General features: G+C 31.7%; 2 protein-coding genes across 23 annotated transcripts in view; both read left to right on the forward strand.

The window, feature by feature from the left end:
• The window catches only part of LOC127723381 (peroxisomal sarcosine oxidase-like), a 486740-nt gene extending 486361 nt beyond the window's left edge, over nt 1-379 (forward strand). The window contains exon 14 of the transcript XR_007992050.1: nt 353-379. The gene's annotated coding sequence lies outside the window, so the exon portion shown is untranslated. The remainder of the gene's footprint in view (nt 1-352) is intronic.
• Nucleotides 380-8319: 7940 nt separating this feature from the next.
• LOC127723395 (uncharacterized) lies at nt 8320-24644 on the forward strand. Of its 22 annotated transcripts, none has more exons than XM_052229979.1 (12): nt 8350-8512; nt 11344-12034; nt 16154-16334; nt 17026-17049; nt 18358-18378; nt 18573-18746; nt 19646-19822; nt 20330-20506; nt 21117-21140; nt 21995-22015; nt 23293-23340; nt 24349-24644. In XM_052229979.1, the coding sequence occupies exons 2-12, from the start codon at nt 11369-11371 to the stop codon at nt 24453-24455; spliced, it is 1620 nt and encodes a 539-aa protein (XP_052085939.1). In that variant the 5' UTR covers nt 8350-8512; nt 11344-11368; the 3' UTR covers nt 24456-24644. The 22 variants fall into 22 exon arrangements, 20 of the variants coding, with proteins under 20 accessions (XP_052085939.1, XP_052085944.1, XP_052085947.1 ...); XM_052229980.1 differs by having other exon boundaries at nt 8351-8512; nt 20333-20506; XM_052229982.1 differs by having other exon boundaries at nt 8351-8512; nt 19649-19822.
• Nucleotides 24645-26021: the final 1377 nt, after the last annotated feature.

Consider the following 26021-nt stretch of genomic DNA (forward strand, 5'->3'; position numbering starts at 1 on the left):
TGCTAATTTCATTTCAGACAACGTGTAAGGTGGCTTACAATGGGTAAGGATAAAGAGCTAGGGATTTTACCATTGTTCTTGTTGATTTCTACAGCCTTCCATGAAAAAAGTATGGTGAACATGGATTGTCCATATCATAACACATCAGTTCTTGAGTTTATATTTAATGTCTCCATCAACATACATTATAATCATATTAATAAAGCAAGCTTGTCTATTAATTTCCATTTATTATTACTGAAATCAATGTACACTTTGGTTCATAAAAAATAAGAAATATTTCTGAAGATCGGGAAATTTATGTATTGTAAGTTTGGTAGACGACAATATGCGACTGTCATATAAGTGAGAGGTTTAGCTAGCTATAAAACCAGGTTTAGTCTATCATTTTCTACATAAGAAAATGCCTGTGCCAAGTCAGAAATATGACAGTTGTTATCCATTCGTTCGATGTGTTTTAACTTTTGATTTTGCCATTTGATAAGGGACTTTCCGTTTTGAATTTTCCACGGAGTTCGGTATTTTTGTAATTTTACTTTTTACTGCGATGCTGTATTTTAAACTATTTTGTTTCTGATTCGTACTATCACTTTGATGATAAGTAAAAACTCGCGAAGTTTCTCTTTAAGCTCTTTAAAAAACCCTCGACGGTCAAATTGCATCTGGGCTTTTTCTGTTAGAAAATGAACAAAAGAAATCTATAACATTTTTACAATGCATGTAAACAATCATGGCATATGTCGCAGCACTGATTTGTGACAATCTCATTATATCACTTGTACTGAAAACAGAAATTTAAAGCAGTTTGGCTTAAAACAAATTACATCCATAAACTTTTTCCAATTTTATTTTTGCTTATAACAAGCTACGTTTATAGTCTTTCTATTCTGAATTAAATAACCAACCTATTGAGATATAATGAAAATCAGCTGATTTGTTAGATTTGCTTAAAGGAAAAGGAACTGATTCAAAAACAATATCTTACAGTACTGGGTCGATACCTCTGCTGGTGGACTATCAGTCTCCGAGAGTATCATGAGCTCAGTAGTTCGTACTTCGAAACTGGCATGATTTATAACAAATGCTTCTAAAATTATCCGTGTGTAAATATTAATTCATAAAGAAAACAAGGTTTCAACTCCTTCAGGCAGAGTTGGACTTTAGATAAATTTTGCCATTTTTAGGTCCTCTTTTGTCCTACATCTTGTCAACTGTTTCGATTCTTATACATCCTTGGCAACCAAATATTCAGCGTTGAGCGTACCTGAGGAAGGTAACCCAAAAAAAGCGCTTTAGACGCATGACATTTTTAATGTGTTGTTTTTATTTTTCACATAATCATTTATAATGCGTGACCTGTTCATTTCATGCACATGTGCATGAACCTTTTAGATTTAATATTTTCATTAATGAGATATATTTTTGGGGTACTTTTTGGTGTTTTAATATTGAATACATTGTAATCTTTGGTGATTTGTTATTGAACAATTTCCCATAAATTTTATGTGTGTCCTGTTTTGTATTATTTACATGCAAGTATAGAGAATGAAACTACATATTTATAACAGGTAAGGAAATGTTGTATAATTGCCAATGAGAAAGCTATCTACCAGTGACCGAAGGACGAGGATGTAAACAACTATAGGACATCATATGGCTTCAACAATGAACAAAACCCATATTATATAGTTTTATATAAATATTCCTGGAATGGCAAATACGAAGTAATTCACCAGAGAAAACCAACGGCCTGGTTTATGCAGCAATAACAAAACCAAACAAATATGGGAAACAACTAATAATTATTGAACATTTACTGTAAAGGCCCCGGGGTATCTTATATTGCTAATCCTCTCGTTAACAAACAGAACTAGAAAACTACTATTTTAAAGGCTAAAAACAATGTTTGATTCAGCGAATTAAAATAAAATAAAACAACTTGGGTTTTTTTTTGTCAATCAGTTACCAAATTGGCCTATACATGCATGAATGAGCTGCACACAAGAAAGTGGCGGAAGGAGCATGTTAAGCTTTAACTTATACTTTAAGAAAAATTATTCCTGGCGCTAAACAGAGGATGGGATTGAAATTTGATTCTGAAACTTACAGTGGTAAAAGGTAATATTTCTAGCAAATGCAATTGTTTTATATGATAAGGAGGTGATATAGATAGCATGTTACCTACAAACTTTAGAATTACTATCCTCTCTCTGTCTATCTATGGATTTGTTCAACATGTTCAATTCATAACTCCTGTTTTAACTCAAAGGAAACGACGACTTGGTTAATTCGTTAGTGGGCTGTTTTTCGTTACTGTATTTTATTTTCACGATGGGCTTTGTATCTTTGTTGTTTAATAATAATAATTTCGGGCTTTGATGTTGCTTCTTGTCGTACATATTTGTGTGATTCATTTACAAAGCCGTATGAAATACATATGGTATTCTATTGACGCATGTATTACTACATATAATCATAGATATCCTTTATTAACATACATTCATTCAGTTAAAATGTATATTTCAAATAAAATTTTAAATCTGCGTTCTGATATAAAAACGACAAGAGGATGAGGTATGGTTGCAAATGAGACAACTCTCAACCATAGACCAAATAACATAGACGTTTACAACTATAGGTCACCGTACGGCCTTCAATGATCAGCAAAACCCATACCGCATAGTAAGCTATAAAGGACACAGGAATGACAATGTAAAACAATTCAAACGAGAAAACTAACGGCCTGAATTATGTACAAAACACTAAACGAAAAACAAATATGAGATACAACAACAAACGGCAACCACTCAATTCCAGGCTCTTGATTTGGGAAAGGCACATACAAAATGTGGAGTAAAACATGCTTGCTGGTGCCAAACTCTCATTCTGTTAAGGATCGATAACGATTGTAAAACGAATAGAATGCCTGGGAATGTAACATTTAAAAGAAGTAGACCACACAATAGACCGTATGTGGATTCTACGATGGTATTTGGTTATGTAGTGTCCTTGGGTTACTTTAGTAGCGTATATCGCATATTTACTATCATACAAACTAAAATATATCGTATTTAAATGATTTGTATCTGTTTATGATAAGAAATTGTTAATCTCAAATAGGTATCCTTAAAACAAAAACTATTTACGAATTTATTCGGTTTGTAATTGGACGAGGTAGATGTGGTTTTTTAGATATCGTTAGAAAATTGCGCACAATCTTAGGTTCAAAATATGATTCTCACATATTTGTCATTACCTTAAGAAAAGGTATTATATTAATAGTTTCTCTCTCTTGAATAGAAACCCTGCAAATTTGAAACCGTCACATATTTCAATATTTTTCACAGATGTATTTTCATATATATCACAATGGTTTTAAATAAACTCATTATAGATACCAGGATTAAATTGTGTACGCCAGACGTACCAGATTCACGCCATACATATTTTACAAGTATTAGATATGTGAAAATGAAAATTAAAAAGAAATATCTAGGATTGTGTATCTAAAGTCCGTCAGTAAAATACCTAGGTCTGTTTTCTTCATTGTTTACTGACTATAGGCTTTGGCTGTATTTCAACATTTTACTTTTGATGACCCAACAAATGCAAGGCGCCACAACGCAGACAGAAACGTACAATCACGCGCAATTTCAGTTGTATAATATCAATTGAATTTTGGGCAAATCACCCTGTAGACAGGAGAATACAGTAACGAAAAATACAGAATGATTTGTTTCCTTCAACTACAAATCTATAAATAATAGGTATACGTATTAAGGTAAATACATTGTGTAATTAATTGACAAATTTTTAAGGTATCAGTTTTTAAACAAGTACAAGTAAAGAATTTATATAAAATATGAAGAAGCATAATTGAAAATGAGACAATTATCAATTAAAGATGAAAGGACAAGGTAGTAAGTTATTGGTGATCAAACGTCCTTCAACAATAAGCCAAAACCTATACAGTTTTATAAGCTATTCAAAACCGTTTACTAGCGTCTTTTTTATAGAAGAATTAAAAAGGCACGTAAATGTCGACAGGCCGTTAGATTTCTCGTTTGAATTGTTTTATATTTCTTATTGCCCTTACGACGCATCAGATCTCGCTCTTTTTCAAGTGTATGCGATTTTATTGGTTTCTGTTAGTTAACTTGGTTTGTATAGTCTTAATCGATTTATGAGATTTCAATATGAGTATGTTGCAATAGCCATAACTATATCTAAATTGTCCCTTGTCTAATAAATCGTCAAAATTGACAAATACTATCAAATAACTATCATCAATACCAAATACCATAATAAAACAAAAACAATATTAAAAAATTTCGAAAATGTTCAGTCAAAGATATTAACAAAATGTATTTGGTATGAGAATAAAGGACGGAACACGTTAATCAGATATGCAAGACAGGAAACATTAATAAACGGCATTTATATTCTCATAAATTAGGAATTACTTTCTCCTTTTTAGTAGCTCTTGTGGTGTAAAATCGTTGGTCAAAGTACATTTAAAGGAAGGAATACAAAACAATTTCATACTTATAAATACAGAGTTTTTCCTCGCCCTTAGAACTAGAGATGAGCAATTACAAAGAATCTAGTGAAAAAGTAAGAAAAAGAACGAGGGTTCTGAAATATATATATTCAAAATAATCACTTTTTGTAGACGATATCATGATTTCGTTAACGATTGTTTCCGGGTATCAATGAAAAGACATGTATTGTCGGAATGCCAATCATACAATACTTATTTCAATGCAGATATTGTAATAATTATTGATCATGAATGTCATCAAAAAGCTCGAGAGTATTAGATACGATTCAGTACAGTAGATTTAAAGACACTTATTTCTAAAGTCTATATTAATGGATATAAATTAACCTTTATAACCAATAAAGGAGAAGTGAAGAGAAAGGGAACATGAAAGCTTTCCAAAGAAACACACATACAACATAAAAGACGAACGGTCGTCAGTTATAGACAGAGTGTATACAATTAAACTTTATTTCAAGCGATACACTGTTCCGTTCCGTGCCACAAATTGAGAAATTAATATGAACAAAAAGATCGTTGTCAGACACATGTTCTCTCAATCCAATGTGTAAAATAGGCATATATACGCTTCTATCAGAATTTCAGTAGGTGGAACGGTGTTTCCGATAGATTTTGAATTTTCATTCAGATCGCAAACATCTATAGATAAACATAATTAGAAGTGGTGTGATTGCCAGTAAGTATCTATGAGAGATTAATTGACTGAGTAATAAACACCACAAGGCATCGTTCGGCCTTTAACAATGACTAGCATCTTGTAAAGTCTGCTATAAAGACCAAAAACTAAACAAAATAAAATAGGTGATTGAAATTCAATAAAATTCCAAGAACTGAACAGTGTTCTATATATATATATATATATATATTGTTAATTGAACCATTATCACAGAGGTCCTTTTAATTTGTAGCTAATAAACAGAACATTATATTTTTTTCCAAAGATAAACTCAAAGCCAGAAATTAGAGAAACACACCTAGAAGCAAAATATCTCTCTTGTCTCGGTATTTTGTACATCCAACATTCATGTATTTATTTTTGATGTTTCTGTTATGGTTTCGGGGGGATAATGTGTTATGTCTTATCGTTTGTAGTCCAAATAATTATAAAATTGCCTTTCAATACCATCATTGTCATGAAAATTGTTCGGACTGGTATTGTGAAAATAATTGTATAAAGTTCGAGATTGCATGTTAGTTACGTGAGTGCGTCACTGTTTGTGATGTCCTGTGGTGTCTGTCATTGATTGAATATGTTCGTTGTTGTTCTGCGGTTTGCATGTTGTGTCGACTATTATATTTGTGTGTGCGTTTCTCTGTGATGAGTGTTCTTGTGTGTGTGTTTGTGCTGTATTTCTGTCACGTATTGTTGTCATTTTAGCATTTTTAACATTGTCATATAAACTGGAGGTTTGGCTAGCCATAAAACCAGGTTCAACCCACCATTTTTTCTTAAAATGTCTTGATCCAAGTCAGGAAGATGGCAGTTGTTATCAAATAGTTCGTTTTTATGTATTTTGGCGTTTGTTTTTGTTGCACGTTAGTGTTCCTGTTGTTCCTTTGTTTTCCTCTTATAGTTGATGTGTTTCCCTCGGTTTTAGTTTGTAACCCGGATTTGTTTTCTCTCAATCGATTTATGACTTTTGAACACCGGTATACTACTGTTGCCTTTATTTATTGAGCTATTCAAATGGAAAAACACCTACAACTCAATAATAATTCACAAAAATATTTGCTTTTGAGAATCTTTCTTTACAATGTGTTCCTTTTCTTAAACTATGATACAAGTACATAAATTGAAACAGGAAGAAATTGTTTGATGTAAGATATAAAAAAATTCAATACTGTAATGGTATAACAAAAGTAATATGAGACACCTAAACGCAATAAAGGGTAAACTACATTGTACATTTTGTAAATGCTTAAGATTCATGTCCGTACATACGTAATAAAGAGGAAACAACTATGGCCCTGTATATCGTTTTCTGAATCGGATAATTGTAGTAATAAATTATCTTATAAAAAACTTCCTGTTGTGTTCTCTTTACACTTGCGTGACATAGTTTTTTTTTCAATTTTTCAACATTTAAATTCATTAAAAGTTTAAAGATATTTTCCCACGAATCCATAGTATACTTATTACGAGTTATTAAGCACATTATATCTAAAGACACATTACACGTATATCGTTATTTTTATTTAATAAAGCGCGCTGTTTTCTAAATAGATTTTTAAAGTTTACTTGGTGTGTGTTAGTATTAAATAGGTCTACTTTGATTTTAATATAAAGACAAGAGGTCTATAAAACCGTTATATGGTGTATGATATAGTGCAAGTGATTAACGGTTCTTATCATAAGAAGCAGCAGATACAGAAGCACCAATTTTAGAAACCGTTTATAGAGAACAAATATTTGAATATTACACAACCGTTGAATATCAAAAGCAGACACCTACATAAATTGTTTCTGTTTTGTTATATATCCAAGCTTAGATAAATGCGTATTACATTGGATTTAGCTTTTATTTTAGTTACTGTTAATCTTTTTGATATAACAACTAAGTATTAACTAGAATTAGATTTAATAAGATCAATATATATGCTTATTGTGGATCGATTCATTATTATTCTTTGGATACCGATTTTCTAGGATTTGATTGGTAGTGGCAAACCACGAAATTAAATGTTCAACGAAGTTTTAATATCCTATGGTTTTGTATGGAAACTTTGGCATGTCCACGAAATCAAAATCAAAAACAAAAAAGGATTGTTTTTCAATCCATGAAAACAGTACCCACTAAAATAAATGAATCCACAGTTACATACTTTATCATTTTTGTAACAGTTGTTGATTTTAACTACCTAGCTTTGAAATTTGCCAAATGCAGATAGGACAATTAAATTGTGCAAATTAGTAAATATTTTATCGTACGTGTATTATATGATATGTTTGGACTAGTTGTCCACTTTTTCTATTTCCTTGACATCGTGAAGATTTGTTTATATTCTTAAAATAGAGAAAAAGGACATTAGAGAATGATTTTCTGACAACGTTTTTTGTGTTTTCAGAAAACAATGGCTTATAGTTTTATTACACTTAACATAGAAATGCGTATTAGTTTATCATTATCTCTCTATATATCCATTTATCTCTCGTGTACTTTATTCGAGTTGTTTAAGGTGCCACATGTGGAGCAGGATCTGCTTATCCTTCCGGAGCACCTGAGATCACCCCCAGTTTTTGGTGGGGTTCGTGTTGCTTAGTCTTTAGTTTTCTATGTTGTGTCATCTGTACTATTATTTGTCTGTTTGTCTTTTTATTTTTGGCGTTGTCAGTTTGTTTTCGATCTATGAGTTTGACTGTCCCTCTGGTATCTTTCGTCCCTCTTTTTTAAGCAGTTACAACAATTTCATGAATGCCGTTGAGTTATCTAAAGGGGAAGGTATGATATGACGACGCTTTTTGTACTTTCAACTTAAATGAAGAGCTATTCAGAAAGTACTAATTTCATATGGAATATTTTTCAGCAAACAACAAGAGAAGGAAAATTAATTTCAGTTCACAAAATCCAGACATGTATATATCCTTTTTTGAATTTACATGTATATGTCCAAGTGTACATGCAAATGTGTAATGAAAAAGAAATGCTTGTGATAAATTTTTATAATGTGTACGTTAAACAAGCAGTTTTTGTTTGATTATAGACCGGTAAGGAAGGAAATATAATATAACTAGTATAATGCATGACGTATTGATATTCGATTTTATCTTAAAAAGAATTCAAAAGCTTCTAAAAATAAAAACTGTAATAAAGAGATAATAATTTACAAGTACACAATATGTAATATTTTATCTGTTGTAAACATGAGGACGCAGACTTTATGTTGTACAATGAAGGGTGTTTCTCTGTTTCATACAATTATGTGAAAAGATGAAGGTGAAAGTGAGAAAAGGTAAGTAAACATATATTTTTTCTGGTTGTAAGCTCAAATGCAGATACTTATTAGTTAAGAAAACGATTCTTATGGTGTAGAATTCGTTAGTTTCATTGAGAAAGATGATTTATTAACGGCTGCTGATGCACTCATTGTCTCCGAGGATACCGTCAGCACAGTGGCCAGTGTTCCTGTAGTCTGATAATATGACATTCAATGACATTATATTTTGTAAATTAAAAGTATATTAATCATGAAACTGCACTGTATAAAAAAAGTAAAATAACAAAAATACCGAACTCCAAGGGAAATTCAAAACAGGAAGTCCTTTATAGAATTGCAAAACCAAAAGCTCAAACACATCAAACGAATGGAGTACAATTGTCATATTTCTGACTTGTGAAGACATTTCCTTAGAAAATGGTGGATTAAACCTTAAATATGCACTGAAATTCAGGCTGCTATTATCTTGAGTAAAACACACCTTAACAAAACTTCTTTTGTTCTATTTATGCTGATTTGGTTTTAATACTGTCGGGTGTTTGTAATTGTGAAGTTTCGAGCAAAATTGATGAAGTTGTCAGGACACGGATTTATAAAGGTTTTTCTAAACTTGTTTCCGAATCCCACATATGAATTTTATGTAAAATTGTACTACTTCATTGTTATAATTTTTTATTAATAAATACTGTTTAAACTTAGATGTTCTGGTGACAAGTGCCACATGCACGGATTACGATACACGTTTTATTATAATATACGTAACATTCCATTAGTTTAAATGTTTTTTATTTTACAGAATAGTTGTCATTATCTTACAATGGAATTTTTATCGTTTAGTTCAAATAAAATAAATAACTTTCATTCCATAACTTTGTAGATATCAAGTTTGTACGTCGATGTATATATACTTTTTCTACATTGGCTAGAGGTATAGGGGAGGGTTGAGATCTCATAAACATGTTTAACCCCGCCGCATTTTTGCGCCTGTCCCAAGTCAGGAGCCTCTAGCCTTTGTCAGTCTTGTATTATTATTTAATTTTAGTTTCTTGTGTACAATTTGGAGTTTAGTATGGCGTTCATTATCACTGAACTAGTATATATATTTGTTTAGGGGCCAGCTGAAGGACGCCTCCGGGTGCGGGAATTTCTCGCTGCATTGAAGACCTGTTGGTGACCTTCTGCTGTTGTCTGTTCTATGGTCGGGTTGTTGTCTCTTTGACACATTCCCCATTTCCATTCTCAATTTTATACCAAACCATTGTCTGGTGTTTTTCTTCTGCCGATAGTGACCCTATTTAATTTGCCTTAAATTTGTTATTATACGGTTTTCTATAAAACGGATGGATTTAGATACATTTATCGATATAAATTATTATAAGGGTTGTATCAATGACTAAACTTCTGTGTCTTGGTATGTATGTTTGTCATTATCTACACTATAAACATGATAAAAATATGTGATTATTTTATTTCAACAACAAATAAATTTCTTAATCGTTATTCAAAAAAACAAACACTTATCAAGTCTAAATGTTTTTTAATAGCTACAATTCATTTTGAAAAAGGAAGGCCGTTTACAGCAAACTAGTTAGGTATCCAACGTAATACATATATCATATACAATAGTATGTCAGTGTCAGAAAAACATCTACTTAGTGAATTAGGCTTAGAAATTGGGCAAGGACGAGGTTAACCGAATACAAATTGATACTTTTTCTGACATTGACTTAATATTGTTTTTATAGTCCAGCTAACAATGATTTACATTTATTATTGAACAATTGTCGAAACCACATCCTGTCCTCTTTTCCTCGAATGTGACATACCAAATTAGACTTATCACTTATCACCGGGTGTGTACTAAAATGAGCAATACGACGGGTGCAACATGTCGAGAAGGATCTGCTGACCGTCTTGGAGCACCTGAGATCACCTCCCGTTTTAAGGGGTTCATGTTGCTCAATCTTTAGTTTTCTATGTTTTGCTTTGTACTGTTACATGTGTTTTGTTCGTTTTTCCTTTTTAACCATGGTGTTGTCACTTTTTTTTCGACTTCTTGGTTTTAATGTCCCTTTTTGGTATCTTTTATATCTCTAGTATAGTTATATTTAGAAATAAACTCGTCTTAAATGAAAATGTTAGTACAAAAATAAAACTCATTTTTCATACCTTAACGAATCTAAAATTGTGAAAAACAGTGACGAGACATGCAAAAGACATTGCAAGAAATATAACCTGAAACTACAAGTGTATTTGGCAGATGAAGACAACAGGAAGTGTTTCCTAGACTGTTTTTGACGTGTTAACACTAAGTCCATTGGATGTGTACTGATTGATATTTTGTCATGAATACATATCTCTATTATTTTCTATTGGCTTTGAACTTGTTTTTAGTAACTGCGAGTACTATCAGATAGGTACGTGTGTCTGTCGTGATTTTGTCAGTTGTTATCTACTAGCTGCAGTATAAAACGAAGGATTTTACAGTATTTGTTTTGTTTTAAATAACACGATTCAATAATTATATATCTTTTTTATCATTTAATAGATATTGTGTACACTGATAGGTTAAATTTTGCTTAACAGATTTATTGATACTGCATTGAACAATTCTTACATTACTTGAATTCATTGATCATTCGTTACTCTCTAAAACAATTTTTTTTACATTTTGGTTCAACCTCATGTTTTAAAACTTAAGGTATAATTTCACTAACTTATCATATGTGAATTCGAGGTGTGAAAAAAGTATTTATCACTTTACTATGTGCATTTGAAATCTTTATGAGTATACAAACTTACAAGCTATAAATATTGAGATTTAGTTTTCTGTTGTCTGTCTGTAGATATATCCACTAGAAAAGCTAAAATATGAGTGACCTTGAACCTAAAGAATATCTGCGGCTCTTCAAATGTTTACTTGATACAGCAACAGTGGTCGTTTGTGCATTCACCCACAACAAACTTCTATCAAGTTATGAAGGAAGTTTCCAGAAATATCTTGAAGACAGAAAACATTTTTTCTATCATCAATGGCAGGGAACACAATCACCCTGTTGTAATTGTCCATCTGATGAATGTACAATTCAAATGTATTGTCCGATGGAAAGTTGGATGTTCAAAATATTTTACATGGAGACCTCCATGGAAGAAATGAGTCACATTGTAAGAGAAGGAGAAAGTAAACAGAAAAAATGTATTCACAAATATGCAGCTTTAAACATTCCAATGGATAATCTGGATATATGTCCATTGAACTACATTTTACAAACGACTTGCATTTTATCCACACAAGAACATTCTGCCTTGGAATTGATCGAGGAAAAAAGAAATACTTTATGCCATGCTTGGTCAGTCAAATGTTTGTCCACGACTCAACTATCAGATATATGGAACGACCTGGAAAGAGCTGTTCTCGGTTTGACGAACCCATATCTAGTGAAAATAATCAAAAATCAAATCAAAGTTATCAAGACATGCGATATTGATATGGAAGAGATAACTGAGTTTACACAGAAGATAAGTAGAATGAATAAGGTAGTTATATACGCTACATTTACACCATAAAAGATCAAAATAGATAACAATAAAAGAGAGGTGAAAGTTACCATTAATGTGTTCTTGGACATTTTAAAGGGTACAAAAACAATAGTACAGCAAACCAACAAATTAAAAAGTCATCTGGAGGTCAATATACGATCTTTTACACTATATTTTTTTTGCTATATGATTACAGTTCTGATATATCTATGTTTTAGTTCATACCATTCAAAATGATTACATTATGAAATTTGACGCTAAATGCCTATACTTTATGATATATAAATTTGTATCAAAAAGCCACCTTCATATTTGAAAGTCGAAAGTTTAGAATAGTGACGTAAAGAAACGGACATATCTCATACGTTATCTAAACGTACATCCACGTATCGAATGTGTAATGAATCAAAATCATCTTTCACTGAATTAATCAAATTTTGGTGAGTATGTTGACTGCATCTATCCGAATGAACTTGAAATAAAGCATGTAAAGGATATCATAGCTAAGTTTGCATCATGTCTTGACTTAGACTCTAGAAATTAACAATGAGTGTCCATTAAGAACTAAACTTAACGACAAATAGATGATTGCACCTCAATTCTAAATGTGAACGTTGATTGCCTGTGAAGTAACTGTTCATCAACATCTCCTTTCGGAGTATATGACTTGCCATTGATCCGACATTCCAGGGTTTGCATTTTCTACCACGTTTTCTTTGAATGAGGGTTACTGCTTACAAAAAGCTATTGAATCAAGGGTTTCAAGTGGTCAAGTTGAATTCGTCCCTTCAAAAGTTCAACGAACGCCATCATGGTTCAGCTGGCCATTATGGAATAACTGTGTCACATATGACCAAAATGTTCCAATTGTTACCACAATCGCGTCATCTTATTCTCAATTGTGACATTACCGAGCGCGAAATAATTACGAATTCATACTTGCTTGAGCAACTTGAGGCATGCCGCATGTAAAACAGGAAGTTCTTACGTTTCCGCAACACCTAGGTTCACACCCAGGTTTTGATTTGGTTTGTGTTGCTCAGTCTTCAGTTTTCTTTATAATGTTTGTTAATGTTGTATGAATTTTTGTCATTTTTATTTTTCGTCGAAGTTTGTTTGTTTTTATTGGACACGCAATTTTCAAATGCATCCTTGGTTTTCTCTCTTTTTTTTCTAAAGTCTATATCTGAAACTAATATTAAGGTCTCATTTCGAGACGCCTCTTTTTATATTGACACTTTGGTCAACATCACATTAATGAATGACATGACTTTTTTTAAATCTTGGAAAGTGAATGCAGTTGTTTTTGTATTGCTTAATTTTCAGACCAAACTATTTTTGTAAGGCATCCCTTCATTTATTTTGATATACAAATGAAGAGATGTGGTATCAACTATCCACTAGAAATCAAAGGACAAGGAAATTATCAGTCTGATACTTTATTATAACTATTAGTCAAGGATAGCAATAATATAACATATCAACCAATATATGAATAAAAGAAAATGGAGGATATTCACTTACGTACGTCAATTATAGATACAGAAACCCAACCTAAACAATAACAAAAGACATTTTTCAACAACACACATTTTTGAAACCCTTATTTTTTCTGAATCTTAAAATCTGTGAATCGATTGAACATAAACTATCAATGAATTGCACATAACCTCAATAAAACGAAATTTAAGATGAGAATTTAAACAACCATGAACGAGGTGATTTTTCTCATGAGTGTCAATTCTAAACATGTGAAATACCAACTTTTCATTTTTGTTTCAAAATTCAAAAATATTATTTAGAATTTTTTCTGGTCTTTCAACTTACATACAGATATTAAATTCAAATACACAATGCAAACAAGGAAACGTATTTTCTATCTTTATGGAGACAAATCTTGTCAAGTACATCAAGGAAATAATTATTAAATCAGCAACTTTACAAGGCGTAATTGTAGACCTTAAAATGTTCAAAAGAAAATGAAAAAAAGTATTTAAACATGTTAAAGTTATACAGAAACAAGTAGATAGATTTATATTAAATGTAATTACTACCGAAATGCGGATTTGTCTACTCTTTAAAACTTTAAATCTGGTTTAATATAACCACCTGTTGTGTCTATAACACTTTAGAATATTTTGATCAAGTACTGTATTTGTTTGTACGTCTATGTTTTGGAGTTACGGTTGTTTGTGGTTGGTGTGATGAGTTATATTTGTTTTTTACGTCTAAGTTTTGGAGTTGCCGGTGTTTTTGGTTGGTGTGATGAGTTGTATTTGTTTATACGTCTAAGTTTTGGAGTTGCGGGTGTTTGAGGCTGGTGTGATGAGTTGTACTTGTTTTTACGTCTATGTTTTGGAGTTGCGGGTGTTTGAGGCTGGTGTGATGAGTTGTACTTGTTTTTACGTCTATGTTTTGGAGTTGCCGGTGTTTGGGGCTGGTATAATGAGTTGTACTTGTTTTTACGTTTATGTTTTGGAGTTGCAGATGTTTGTGGCTGGTGTGATGAGTTGTACTTGTTTTTACGTCTATGTTTTGGAGTTGCAGATGTTTGTGGCTGGTGTGATGAGTTGTACTTGTTTTTACGTCTATGTTTAGGAGTTGCAGATGTTTGTGGCTGGTGTGATGAGTTGTGCTTGTTTTTACGTCTATAATTTGGAGTAGGCGGGATTTTGTGGCTGGTGTGATTAGTTGTACTTGTTTTTACGTTTTATGTTTTGGAGTTGCTGGTGTTTGAGGCTGGTGTGATGAGTTGTATTTGTTTTTACGTCTAAGTTTTGGAGTTGCAGGTGTTTGAGGCTGGGGTGATGAGTTGTACTTGTTTTTACGTCTATGTTTTGGAGTTGCCAGTGTTTGTAGCTGGTGTGATGAGTTGTATTTGTTTTTACGTCTATGTTTTGGAGTTGCCGGTGTTTGTGGCTGGTGTGATGAGTTGTACTTGTTTTTACGTCTATGTTTTGGAGTTGCGGGTGTTTGTGGGTGGTGCGATGAGTTGTATTTGTTTTTACGTCTATGTTTTGGAGTTGCAGATGTTTGTGCCTGGTGTGATGAGTTGTATTTGTTTTTACGTCTATGTTTTGGAGTTGCGGGTGTTTGTGGCTGGTGTGATGAGTTGTACTTGTTTTTACGTCTATGTTTTGGAGTAGGCGGGTGTTTGTGGCTGGTGTGATGAGTTGTACTTTCTGATATGTTTGAGTATCCTGTTTATGCATTGTATCAGTGGCGCTTTTGGAAGGACCAACCAATTACGTAGCTGAAGCTCATCCCCAAAAATTCGGGTTCGGTCGTTTTTTCTTATTGCCGATTGTGACATTTTGACTGAGTGTGGATTAGCATATTGACGCATCCTGTCCAGCTTTTATTATTATTTTTTTCCCTCAATTTTTGTTTGTTATCTTCATTTGTCTTCTCAATCTATTAATGAGATTTGAATATCGGTAAGCCATGTCTGCTTATTTTTCAAAGGGTTATTCAAATTTTCAAAGGTATTTCAACGTTATACAAAACGTAAATTTTCAGCGAATAGATGCATCAATGTTATTCAATCTCATCTCAATAGTTGTTTCTACTAGACTGGTGATAGCGTCGAAAGGAATTTCCACCAGACGTGTCGTCGACACAAGGATTGTACAAAGTCGTCAACGATTCGTATACTTAGCTTTTGATAGTATTACTACATGTATTTACTCGTTTCGCCAAACAAGTAAGATCACCTAGCTCAGAGTAAATAAAGTCGTAGCAAAAAGCAAGTAAGATCTATTTACACTCGAGTTTCAGTTGTTGTAAACATATTTAATCCAGCAGCTGTTAATAAAACCAAGAAAAAATAGATATAAAAGCACTCCTCAGTAAATGTCGCTGCTATATCCAAATAGTATTACATAAACGAAATGATAAATATTGATCATTCTTCAAAATGTTTAAATACGATTGTTTGAAGTTTTGTTTTTTTAATCATGGACATGCAGAAATAAGGATAATGTTTTTTTTTCAAAACGCTGTAAATACCTAATGAAAGCCAATTACAATTGTAACAGGTAATGATAAACTCGTTTCATATATGTACAATTTGTTAATTGTGACGACAAATATTCCTCGTTGAATTATTATTATTAGGTATTAGAATATAGGGAATCATCTTCCGGTAACGAATATGACAACGTTATGGTTACGGGCAATAATATAGGGAATGTTCCTCACCGTGATGATCCTGCTCTCAAGGAAGTAGATAAGACAGTCATGATAGGGATACATGAGTTACCTGCACCAATTAAGGAAGAGCAAAAGAAATGTGAAGGTGATTTTGAAAGGGTGAAATATCAAAATGAATGGTAAAATTGAATTAATCGTAGTATTCTAAACGTAATTTGGCATATCAAAAATAGTGTAAAAAATGCATATATATATTGCCATTAGTGAATCAGGTGTATCAAAGAAATGACCAAATATATAAAAATCTTATTTGAGTTTAAACAATTTCAACGCTTTATAGCGATGGTATAATCATTTCATCAGTATTAAGTTCTTCTGTTCTGACATGATCTATAACATACTTTTGTTAAATTGTCCGTAGATGAAATTGGAAACTATTAAAAAGCGGATGTTCCAACACCCTCAGGACAAAGTTTATCTGAGATTAATTTGGTTAAAGAAATATGTATCTTTTAGTGACATAGCTCCTCACATATTCAAATATTTATACATTTTTGGTTTTCAAATGTTTATAAAGGTACAACGCCGCGCAGTACATTTTTGTATGCTATTTCACTCAAAATGCATGTATAATTTGTCAAAAGGATGTATTATACGTGATATAGTGAATACGACCTCATTCTAATTCATCCTTGTATTTATATAAATCTTATTTTTTGTGTAACCTGATACAATATAGAAATAAAATGTTTTGTTATCTACCTTTTCTCATAGTTGGACACATTGAAACCTATGAATTGTTGTGCATAAGTAAAACAGATAAAACTTAATTGTAGATTCCAATATGAGCAAGCTTGGAGGTATATGATTTACTGAATTATATAGCATGAAAGTTTTAAGAACTTCGATGCAACTTTCAAAACTATCACAATAATTATCGTTTAGCTACTCAAAAATAACATGAATAAACGGATCAAACTTTAAAGAAGAGAGGAGAAAGATACCAAAGGAACAATCAAACTCATTAGTCGAAAATAAACTGACAACCCCATGGCTAAAAAAGAAAAAGACCAACAGACAAACAATAGTACACAAAACACAACATAGAAAACTAAAGACTGAGGAACACGAACCCCAACCAAAAACTGGGGGGTGATCTCTAATGTTCCGGTGGGATAAGCAGATCCTGCTCCACATGTGGCACTCGTCGTATTGCTCATGTTAATACAAACCCTGTATTAAGTCTAATTCGGTAGGTCACCTTCGGGGAGAGGGGGCCGGGATTGTAGTTACGACATTTGGAACATTCAAGAACTAAGACCTTTCTAAGCGGGCTATACGGTATGGGTTTTTCTCATTGTCGAACGCCGTACGGTTGCCTATAATTGCTTACATCCACTTCATTTGAACATTGGTGGACAGTTGTGACATTGGCAATCATACCTCATTTCCTTATTTTTTATAGGCGTACTTTCCATACGATCCTTGTAGCAGGATAAAAAAAAATTGGAAGACTAACAAAATGGATATTTATTTGCAAATTTGAAACAAAATGTCCAACGGAATTGTATAAACACAGTTTCTTTCAAAGTAGAAGTTATTACTTTTAACCCCAAAGTTTCAAAAACATACACCGTTTTTGATTAATTGTGTGAAGATGAATAAGCTTACTTTCCATCTGATGAATTTTGTAAAAATCTCTCAGGTTTATCATAAAGACACTTTTTACACAATTATATATATTTAGTTTTAACTAAATATTCATATGTTACACACAACAATGTAAATATTTGCATCACAAATAACAGGGGACATCCAATATAGCCATCACTAAAGAAAATAATACAGAAAGCAGAACCGAACTTCAATTACATTAATTGGAGCGCTACAATTGACCATTAACATCGTAAAGGGATTAATTTCTAGAGAAACGATCAAGAAATAGCATGTATAACACAATATGTAATGTCAATAAAGAAGAAAGAAGGACGGCGTTGCGGGATGCAAACTTTAACATGAAAAAATTGAAGACAGTCATTTTCATGAATGCTTCAAATGTAGTTAAAGTTTTCAACTCTTACTCACAGTTCAGTGAAAACTTAAGAAAAGCTGCTTGGTGTTTTGAATAGTTCTGTTAAAATATTGATTTTACACCTTTTCCTTTTCAGAAGTAAAACATCTTATTGAAGGTACATGCTCTTCTTCTAATTTGTTATGTCTAACGTGTTCGAACTAAAAATAATCACAAAAGGAAACACATGTCAGTTATCGTTATGTGTTTTAACATGTTTAATATATCTTAATTCTATTTTCAATTAAAAAAACTTCTTTGATAGATGTTAATACCTCACTTTTGTCTTAATACCAGTATGATTTTTTTTAGAAAATATGGAATCATCTTCCGGTAAGGATTATGACAACATAACGGATTGGACCAAACATACAGGGCATATATCTGACCGTGATGATCAAGCTCTCATGGAAGTAAATAAGACAGTCAACAAAGGAACACATGAGATACGTGCACCAGTTAACGAAGATCAAAGGAAATGTGAAGGTGATTTTTAAAAGTTGAAATATCAGAATGAATGGTGAAATTGAATTAACCGCAGTCTTCCAAACGTAGATTGCATAAATATGACATATTAAAAAGACTGCATATATATTGCTTATAATAAATCAGGTGTATCAACGAAATGATCAAACAAATAAAAATCTCATTGTTCCGCAATTTCACTTTATAGCAATTAACTCATTTTATCAGTAGTTAGTGCTTCTGTACTGACATGATCTATAACATACTTTTATAAAATTGTCCGCTGATGAATTTGGGAGCTTTTGAAAAGCAAAATTTTCCAACATCTCAGGCAAAGTTTATGTTAGTGAATTCGGTAAAGGATATTTGCTGCTCTGTTTCAAAATAACAAGCTTTTTAAAAGACTGTTACAAATTGTTTTTGAATAAATAATGACACAAAACAAGCAGAACAAAATGAAGGGTTCGTGACCTTGTTTTCCAGATAAAAAGCCATTGAAAAATTGGAGGGAAATTATTTTCTCTTTTTATCGTTTAAAAACTATGAAAAAAGTGTCATTGTTAAATGCATGAAAAATCTGAATAAAGCCACTCAAAAAGAAGAAAAACAGAAATGGTCAGTGAGCTTGTTTTCCAGATATAAACCATTGAAAAATTAGCGGGAAAAGATTCTCTCTTTTTCTTTCAAAAATACTATGGAAAAAGTCTCAATGTTAAATGTATAAAAAAATCTAGAGAGAACCATTTCCCTTCAAATTTTCAATTGATTATGTCTCAAAAACTAGAACTATCAATTTTTTTTTCTAATTATTAAGTTCCCTTATTCATATTCTATCATTCTATAACAGTCTCTCAAAAACCTTGTTATTTAAAAACAGAGGAGCGAACATCCTTAAACATTTTATTTCCATTTTTGTTAAGTAGAAAATATGGAATTATCTTCCGGTAAAGAGTATGACAACATTACGGATTGGACCAAACATATAGGGAACATATCTGACCGTGATGATCAACCTCCCAGGGAAGTAGATAAGACAGTCAACATAGGAACACATGAGATACGTGCACCAGTTAACGAAGATCAAAGGAAATGTAAAGGTGATTTTTTAAGGTTGAAATATCAAAATAAATGGTAAAATTGAATTAATTGTAGCATTCTTAACGTAGATTGTTCAAATTTGACGTACTAAAAAGACTCTAAAAATGAATATATATTGCCAATAATGAAGTAAGTGCAATCAACGAAATGATCAAACCAAAAACAAACAAAAAAATGTGCAACTTGTACACGATACTTTGCCGCAATTTCATTAATTTATAGTAATGATATCATCAGCTCAGTAGTCAGTGCTTCTGTACTGACATGATTTATAACATACTTTTATTAAATTGTCCGTTGATGAAATGGGAAACTTTTAAAAAGCAGATGTTCCAACACCTAAGGAAAAGTTTGTCTGAAATGAATTCGGTTAAGGTTGTTTGCTACTCTGTTTCAAAATAACAAGCTTTTTAAAAGACTATTACAAATTGATATTATATAAATAATGAAACTTAAAAAGCAGAGGAGCGAACATCCTTAAACATTTTATTCCCATTTTTGTTAAGTAGAAAATATGGAATTATCTTCCGGTAAAGAGTATGACAACATTACGGATTGGACCAGACATATAGGGAATATATCTGACCGTGATGATCAACCTCTCATGAAAGTAGATAAGACAGTCAATATAGGAACACATGAGATACGTGCACCAGTTAACGAAGATCAAAGGAAATGTGAAGGTGATTTTTAAAGGTTTGATGTATCAAAATGAATGGTACAATTGAATTAACCGATTAATCCAAAAAATATCCAATTTGTATATGAGACTTTTCCGCAATTTCATTCATTAATAGCAATAGTATCATCAGCTCAGTAGTCAGTTCTTCTGTTTTGACATGATTTATAACATACTTTTATTAAATTGTCTGTTTATGAAATGGAAAACGTTTAAAAAGCGGATGTTCCAATACCCTTAGGACAAAGTTTATCTGAGATGAATTCGGGTAAACATTTTATGTCCCTTTTTGTCATATATTTTTTCATGTATTCAGATATTTTTACATTCTTGGTTTTCAAATGATTATTTTGGTACAAAGCCACGCGGTGGATATTTGCTTGATATCTCCCTCAAACACATGCATAAATTGTCAATGGATGTAAAATATCCAACAACTAATGAATTTATCATGTTTTTTATTCATCCATGTATTGATAAACATCTTTAAATATTGTTGTGACATGGTACAACATAAACTCAAGTTATGTAATTCTATTGTGATCAGACGTTTATTTTTTTTAAATCTTAGTGATCTGTAAAAATGCTGTAAAAGAATAAAAACTTCATTGTAGATTCCAATATGAGGAAACTTAGAGGTACGTTATTTACTGTTTTATATTACAGAAATATTTATCGAACTTTGATGCAACCTGTCTCACAATACTTAACATTTAGCTATTCATTTTACTGAAGACTAGAAAATTTCAAAAACACTCAAACGGAATTTTCTTTCAGATTAGAATTGACTCCTTTTACATGGTTTTAGTCCAAAACATACACAACATTTGATTAACTGTGTACAGATGACGCAATAATTTTCATAAAAATCTGATGAATTTTGTAAAATCCCTCAGGTTTGTTATAAAAATACGTATGTATTCATATATGTTTAACTTGCAACATAATTTCTTACGTAAGGTCTGCACTACACAAAAATAAAGAGGACATCCGTGCTCTCGTTCATAAAACTTACCTCAGTACACAGAGTACAAAATATGTGCTCGAAACACGAAATCCAGTTTTTGGAATGGTTGAATTCCGAGTCTGAGTACCGTAATCTCACTCGAAATGTTTATACCCGCAAGGCCAGATATAGCCATCACCAAAGAACACTTTACAGAAAACAGAACGGGACTTCAATGAGTACATTGATAAGAGTGCTATAATTTGCCCCATAACATCGTTAGAGGATTTACTCCTAATGGAATGAACAAGAAACAAGCGGATATTACACAATATGTAATGTCGGTAAACAAGAAAAGGGACAGGGTTGGGGAATGCAAATTGTAACATAAAAAGTAAACACAGTCATTGTTTCAAATGAAGTTTCAGTTTTCAAAATTCACTGACCTCCAGGAGAATAGTTCACGCGTACGGAAGGCTGTTCGGGGATTTGAATAATAATACTTGACAACTTTTCAACATTTAACATACAGCTTTTCTTTTTCAGAAGTGAGACATCTAATTGAAGGTAAATGCTCTTATTTTTATTTGTAATGATTTAAGTGTTAGAATAAAAATACCAACACAAGGAAACACATATAAGTTATTGTAACTTACTGTAGTCTATCTTCATACATTTTTCTTTCAGGTACTTGACATATGTGTGTGTGGAAGATCTTTGATAGTCCAAGATTGTTATACCTAACTTTTTATTTATTAGAGCTAGCCATTTGTATAAAGACTCCTCTAGTGTAAACAAATGTATGTTGACCTATAGATATCGGTTTGGTCTTTGGGTTTGGGTTGCTGTAAGTACCCTTTCGGATAAAGGAGGAGGTATAAGACCAATTAATTGTTTGTGTGTGAAACACTTCCGCATCTATTTATTCCATATTTTCCAAAATATGTTAATTTTATTATAAATGTATAGATCTCCAGTGATGTTACAACATCGTCATAAACATGTTGAAATTAAAGTATTTTACCTAAAAGGATAATTTCACAAATAGGTGTTTTACTTAAAATATATATGAGCAAACATTTTACCCAAAAAGATAGCATACACACATTTACATTTTTGTAAACAAATTTTCGTAGCAGAATATTTTCTTTGGTAAAACTGTTCCTGATATCAAAATGTTTATGACAAAATTAGGCTAGTTTGGCTGATTTTTGCTGCTTTGCCCTAACTTTAAGAAGTTGAAAACCTAAATGCCAATATCTAAGTCACAATTAAAAAATAATAAACAATTTAGTACGACAAACTAACGTCTTACCAACATCTGAAAATTGTTGTTCATAATACTTTACGATTTTCGAATTCATGGGTCCAAAAATTGGCCATGTCATAACTTGTTTGTTTAGTTACGAATGGAGATTTTTAAGTCTTAAATTATGGCTGGACTATATATAAGGTCACTGGAACTTGTATGATTTAAGTAAATAATAATTATTTTATTAAATTGCAAAAAAAAGATTTCATTCAAAACATTGACAAAACATCAAAACATAAACCTATTCTGCAACAATAAACAAAAGTCCGTAGGATTTGTCTTATACGGGACAAGTATAAATCAACTATCTATTAAACTGGAAAAATTAGTATTTACATGTATGTCTTGAAAACTAGCTTCGACGATGCGAAGTTATTGAATATTTTCCACACTACAGAACATCTTTGAATAGTAGATTGCGACTATGATTAGTCGGTTGTTACCTTCCATAGAATGTTACAAGACAATATTTCAATATTTCAAATTTGTTAACCAAATTTCCTCCATATCTGCTTTTTTCCTTCTTCTTTAGATTCGATAACAGAACTTTTTCAAAGCTCAGTACCAATAAAAGATGTTGGTATGTATTTCATGTATGACTTCGGTCATTTTATATACATCGAGCCGGGAAACATCTCCTTACTTTTGTTTATATCAAACAGATCTTGCAAATACATCTATCGAGCAAATAGGTGGGTCTGTATCAATGATATGATTAACAGAAACACGTCTTATTTGGAAATTATGGGGGAATGCATCATTTAAATATCAATAAAAAAGTATTAAAAAAATCCGAGCTCCAGGGTTAATTCAAAAAGTGGGAACCTATAAAACCTACAAACACTAAACGCTTAACAACATCAATCAACGGAACAACAGGAAAATAGCTGTCATATTCCTGACTTGGTACAGGTATTTCCCGAAGAAAATGGTGGGTTAAACCTAGTTTGATAGGTATAACAATTCCAATACATTTAGCGAGGATATGATGCATTACTAACTAAACTGTCTTTAAGAACTACTTCTTATTTTAAATTGATTTTAAAAATGTTCTGAAACATCAATCAAAACACATTAAACTGATAATCTGATAACAAAGTAGGTATTGGTCTATATCATTAAGATATGATATTAGGAATCCCTTTAACCAGGATAAGATATTGGTCTATATACCAATATGATATCTCATTACGCCTATCTAGGATGCTACATTTTCTGTACCACTAATGTGATACTGAAAAAATATCTAACATTGATAAGACATTATGAAAAAAAGCATGTGGTGTCAATGATACAACTATCAACCAAAGACCACTAGACGTATATGTAAGTATAAATAGGCCACTGTATGGCCTTCACCATTGTATGTATATGATATTGAAAATACGTCTTACCTTTGTAAATGTGATCATGATTTCATTACTACACCGACCATGGAAAGATGACGGAATATTTTGATTTTAGAAATACACTGGGGACGTCTGGTCTCTCGTTTTAGTCTATTGTCTCATAGAAAAAAGACCTACAGTACAGCTAACATATCACCAGACTGTTGTTACTTGATACAAATGTATTATGTGTATTATAGGTTTACATTCAGAAAGAATCTTCAACCGGGATTATTTTTCAAGAAAGACAATGATGATGAGGAATAAACAATTAGTTATGAAGCCAATAGTCAGTTTCGATATATAATTCTTACACTGCTGTTAATGTATAACAAATGAAGTCCCTAAGTTTGTATTAAATATTCAATTGTCTTGTACCAATGGAAAATGACTTTTCTATTTTTGAATTTGTTTAAAGGACAAAATTGAAGCATATATATCAGTATTCAAGTTCAAATTTGTATATTAAATTGTGCATTAAAATCAATAACGTGTATATACATTGTATCCATGTATGATGCGAAATATGTTTATTTGATACTAATACCATTCGTTGTAACAAAGACGAATTACTTCTTTTCACATTTACAAATAGATCTTTTGATGACATTTGCCTAATCTTCAAAATGTATGTGTATATTGTATCCTACCTTGACACGGAAAATGGTTAAGTACTTATATATAATGTTTTGCAAGTGTTTGAAGGTAATGACAAATTTCTATGGCACAAGAACTAGAATGGTAGGACTACATTCATTTTACTATTGCCAACAATCGCCTAAACCTTTCATTTGTTTCAAAACATAACACCTGCGTGCAGCTGTGGTGAGATTCATTGCTTTTTAAAGGAATTTCTATATAAAATTATAACATGTATAACTAAACACGGGAAATGCACTGAACGGAATACAATGTATTTTCTGATGCACCAAAATTATTACCGTGTTCATGGTATTAAAATTGAACATGTACATCGTATTACGTGAGTGTATGCTGTCGTAAAAGCCCCTCACATCCAGTATAAAAGTAACATCAATTGGCCATTTTATCTGAAGAAAAGAATACGGTAGAGCAAAATGTACAGAATCGTAAATTAATGATAAAATCTATGGCGGAATAGAAATAAAATCAGCCTAAAGCACATATAAATAATATAATGGAAATATTAATTAAAACATCTTTACATAAAATATTGAAAAAAAAAAATCAATTCTTCGTCGAAATAGATTTCTACCCCCACCCCCCATTTTTTTTCCTTTCCCCCAATTGCAACCAATTGATACAACATGCCTACTTGTACTTTTAATATATTAAGACTGTAAGTATTTGAACCATACCTGTGTTGTGTGCCAGTTAGTAAGTATTCATTTAAACCTTTACAATAAAGAAACGTGTTCGTCATTTTTATATTCTACATATGTAAACATAATTATGTTTGCATTAAACATGTAAAATGCATTTGTATTATTATATCTTATTCTGCTTGACCACAAACTTGAATATATATGTATTTCGATGAAACATCTAATATTTACCATACAAAGATAAAAACACTGCCTGTTAAAATTCATGGATTTCATTCTTTTCACAATATACAAATTCCCTAAAATATAGTTGAAACAAAAAATAAAGTAAACTTCTTGGTACAGTTATACATGATCATATACATTCATAACGTTATAACATATTTATCAAATATTTAATAAATGAAATTTGTATTTTTAAGCTCTGGTCGTTAATTTGGCTCACCTAATTAACTTAATTTAATTTGATGACGTTATATTAATATGCAACAATGCGTGTTAACGTTTGCTTTAGTTTTTAATGATATATATGAATAGAAAAAACATGTCTTTCGTTTCGGTCTCTTGAA

The sequence above is a fragment of the Mytilus californianus genome, unplaced genomic scaffold (assembly GCF_021869535.1).
Source record: "Mytilus californianus isolate M0D057914Y unplaced genomic scaffold, xbMytCali1.0.p SCAF_13, whole genome shotgun sequence".
NCBI lineage: Eukaryota > Metazoa > Mollusca > Bivalvia > Mytilida > Mytilidae > Mytilus > Mytilus californianus.

Excerpts from the sequence above, each read along its gene's own strand:
- LOC127723395 (XM_052229979.1), top strand. The coding sequence starts at position 11,369 with ATGAGTGACCTTGAACCTAAAGAATATCTGCGGCTCTTCAAATGTTTA. Across the intron at positions 17,050-18,357 it reads CAATATGAGCAAGCTTGGAG|AAGTAAAACATCTTATTGAA; the intron begins GTATATGATTTA and ends TTTCCTTTTCAG. Across the intron at positions 18,379-18,572 it reads AGTAAAACATCTTATTGAAG|AAAATATGGAATCATCTTCC; the intron begins GTACATGCTCTT and ends GATTTTTTTTAG.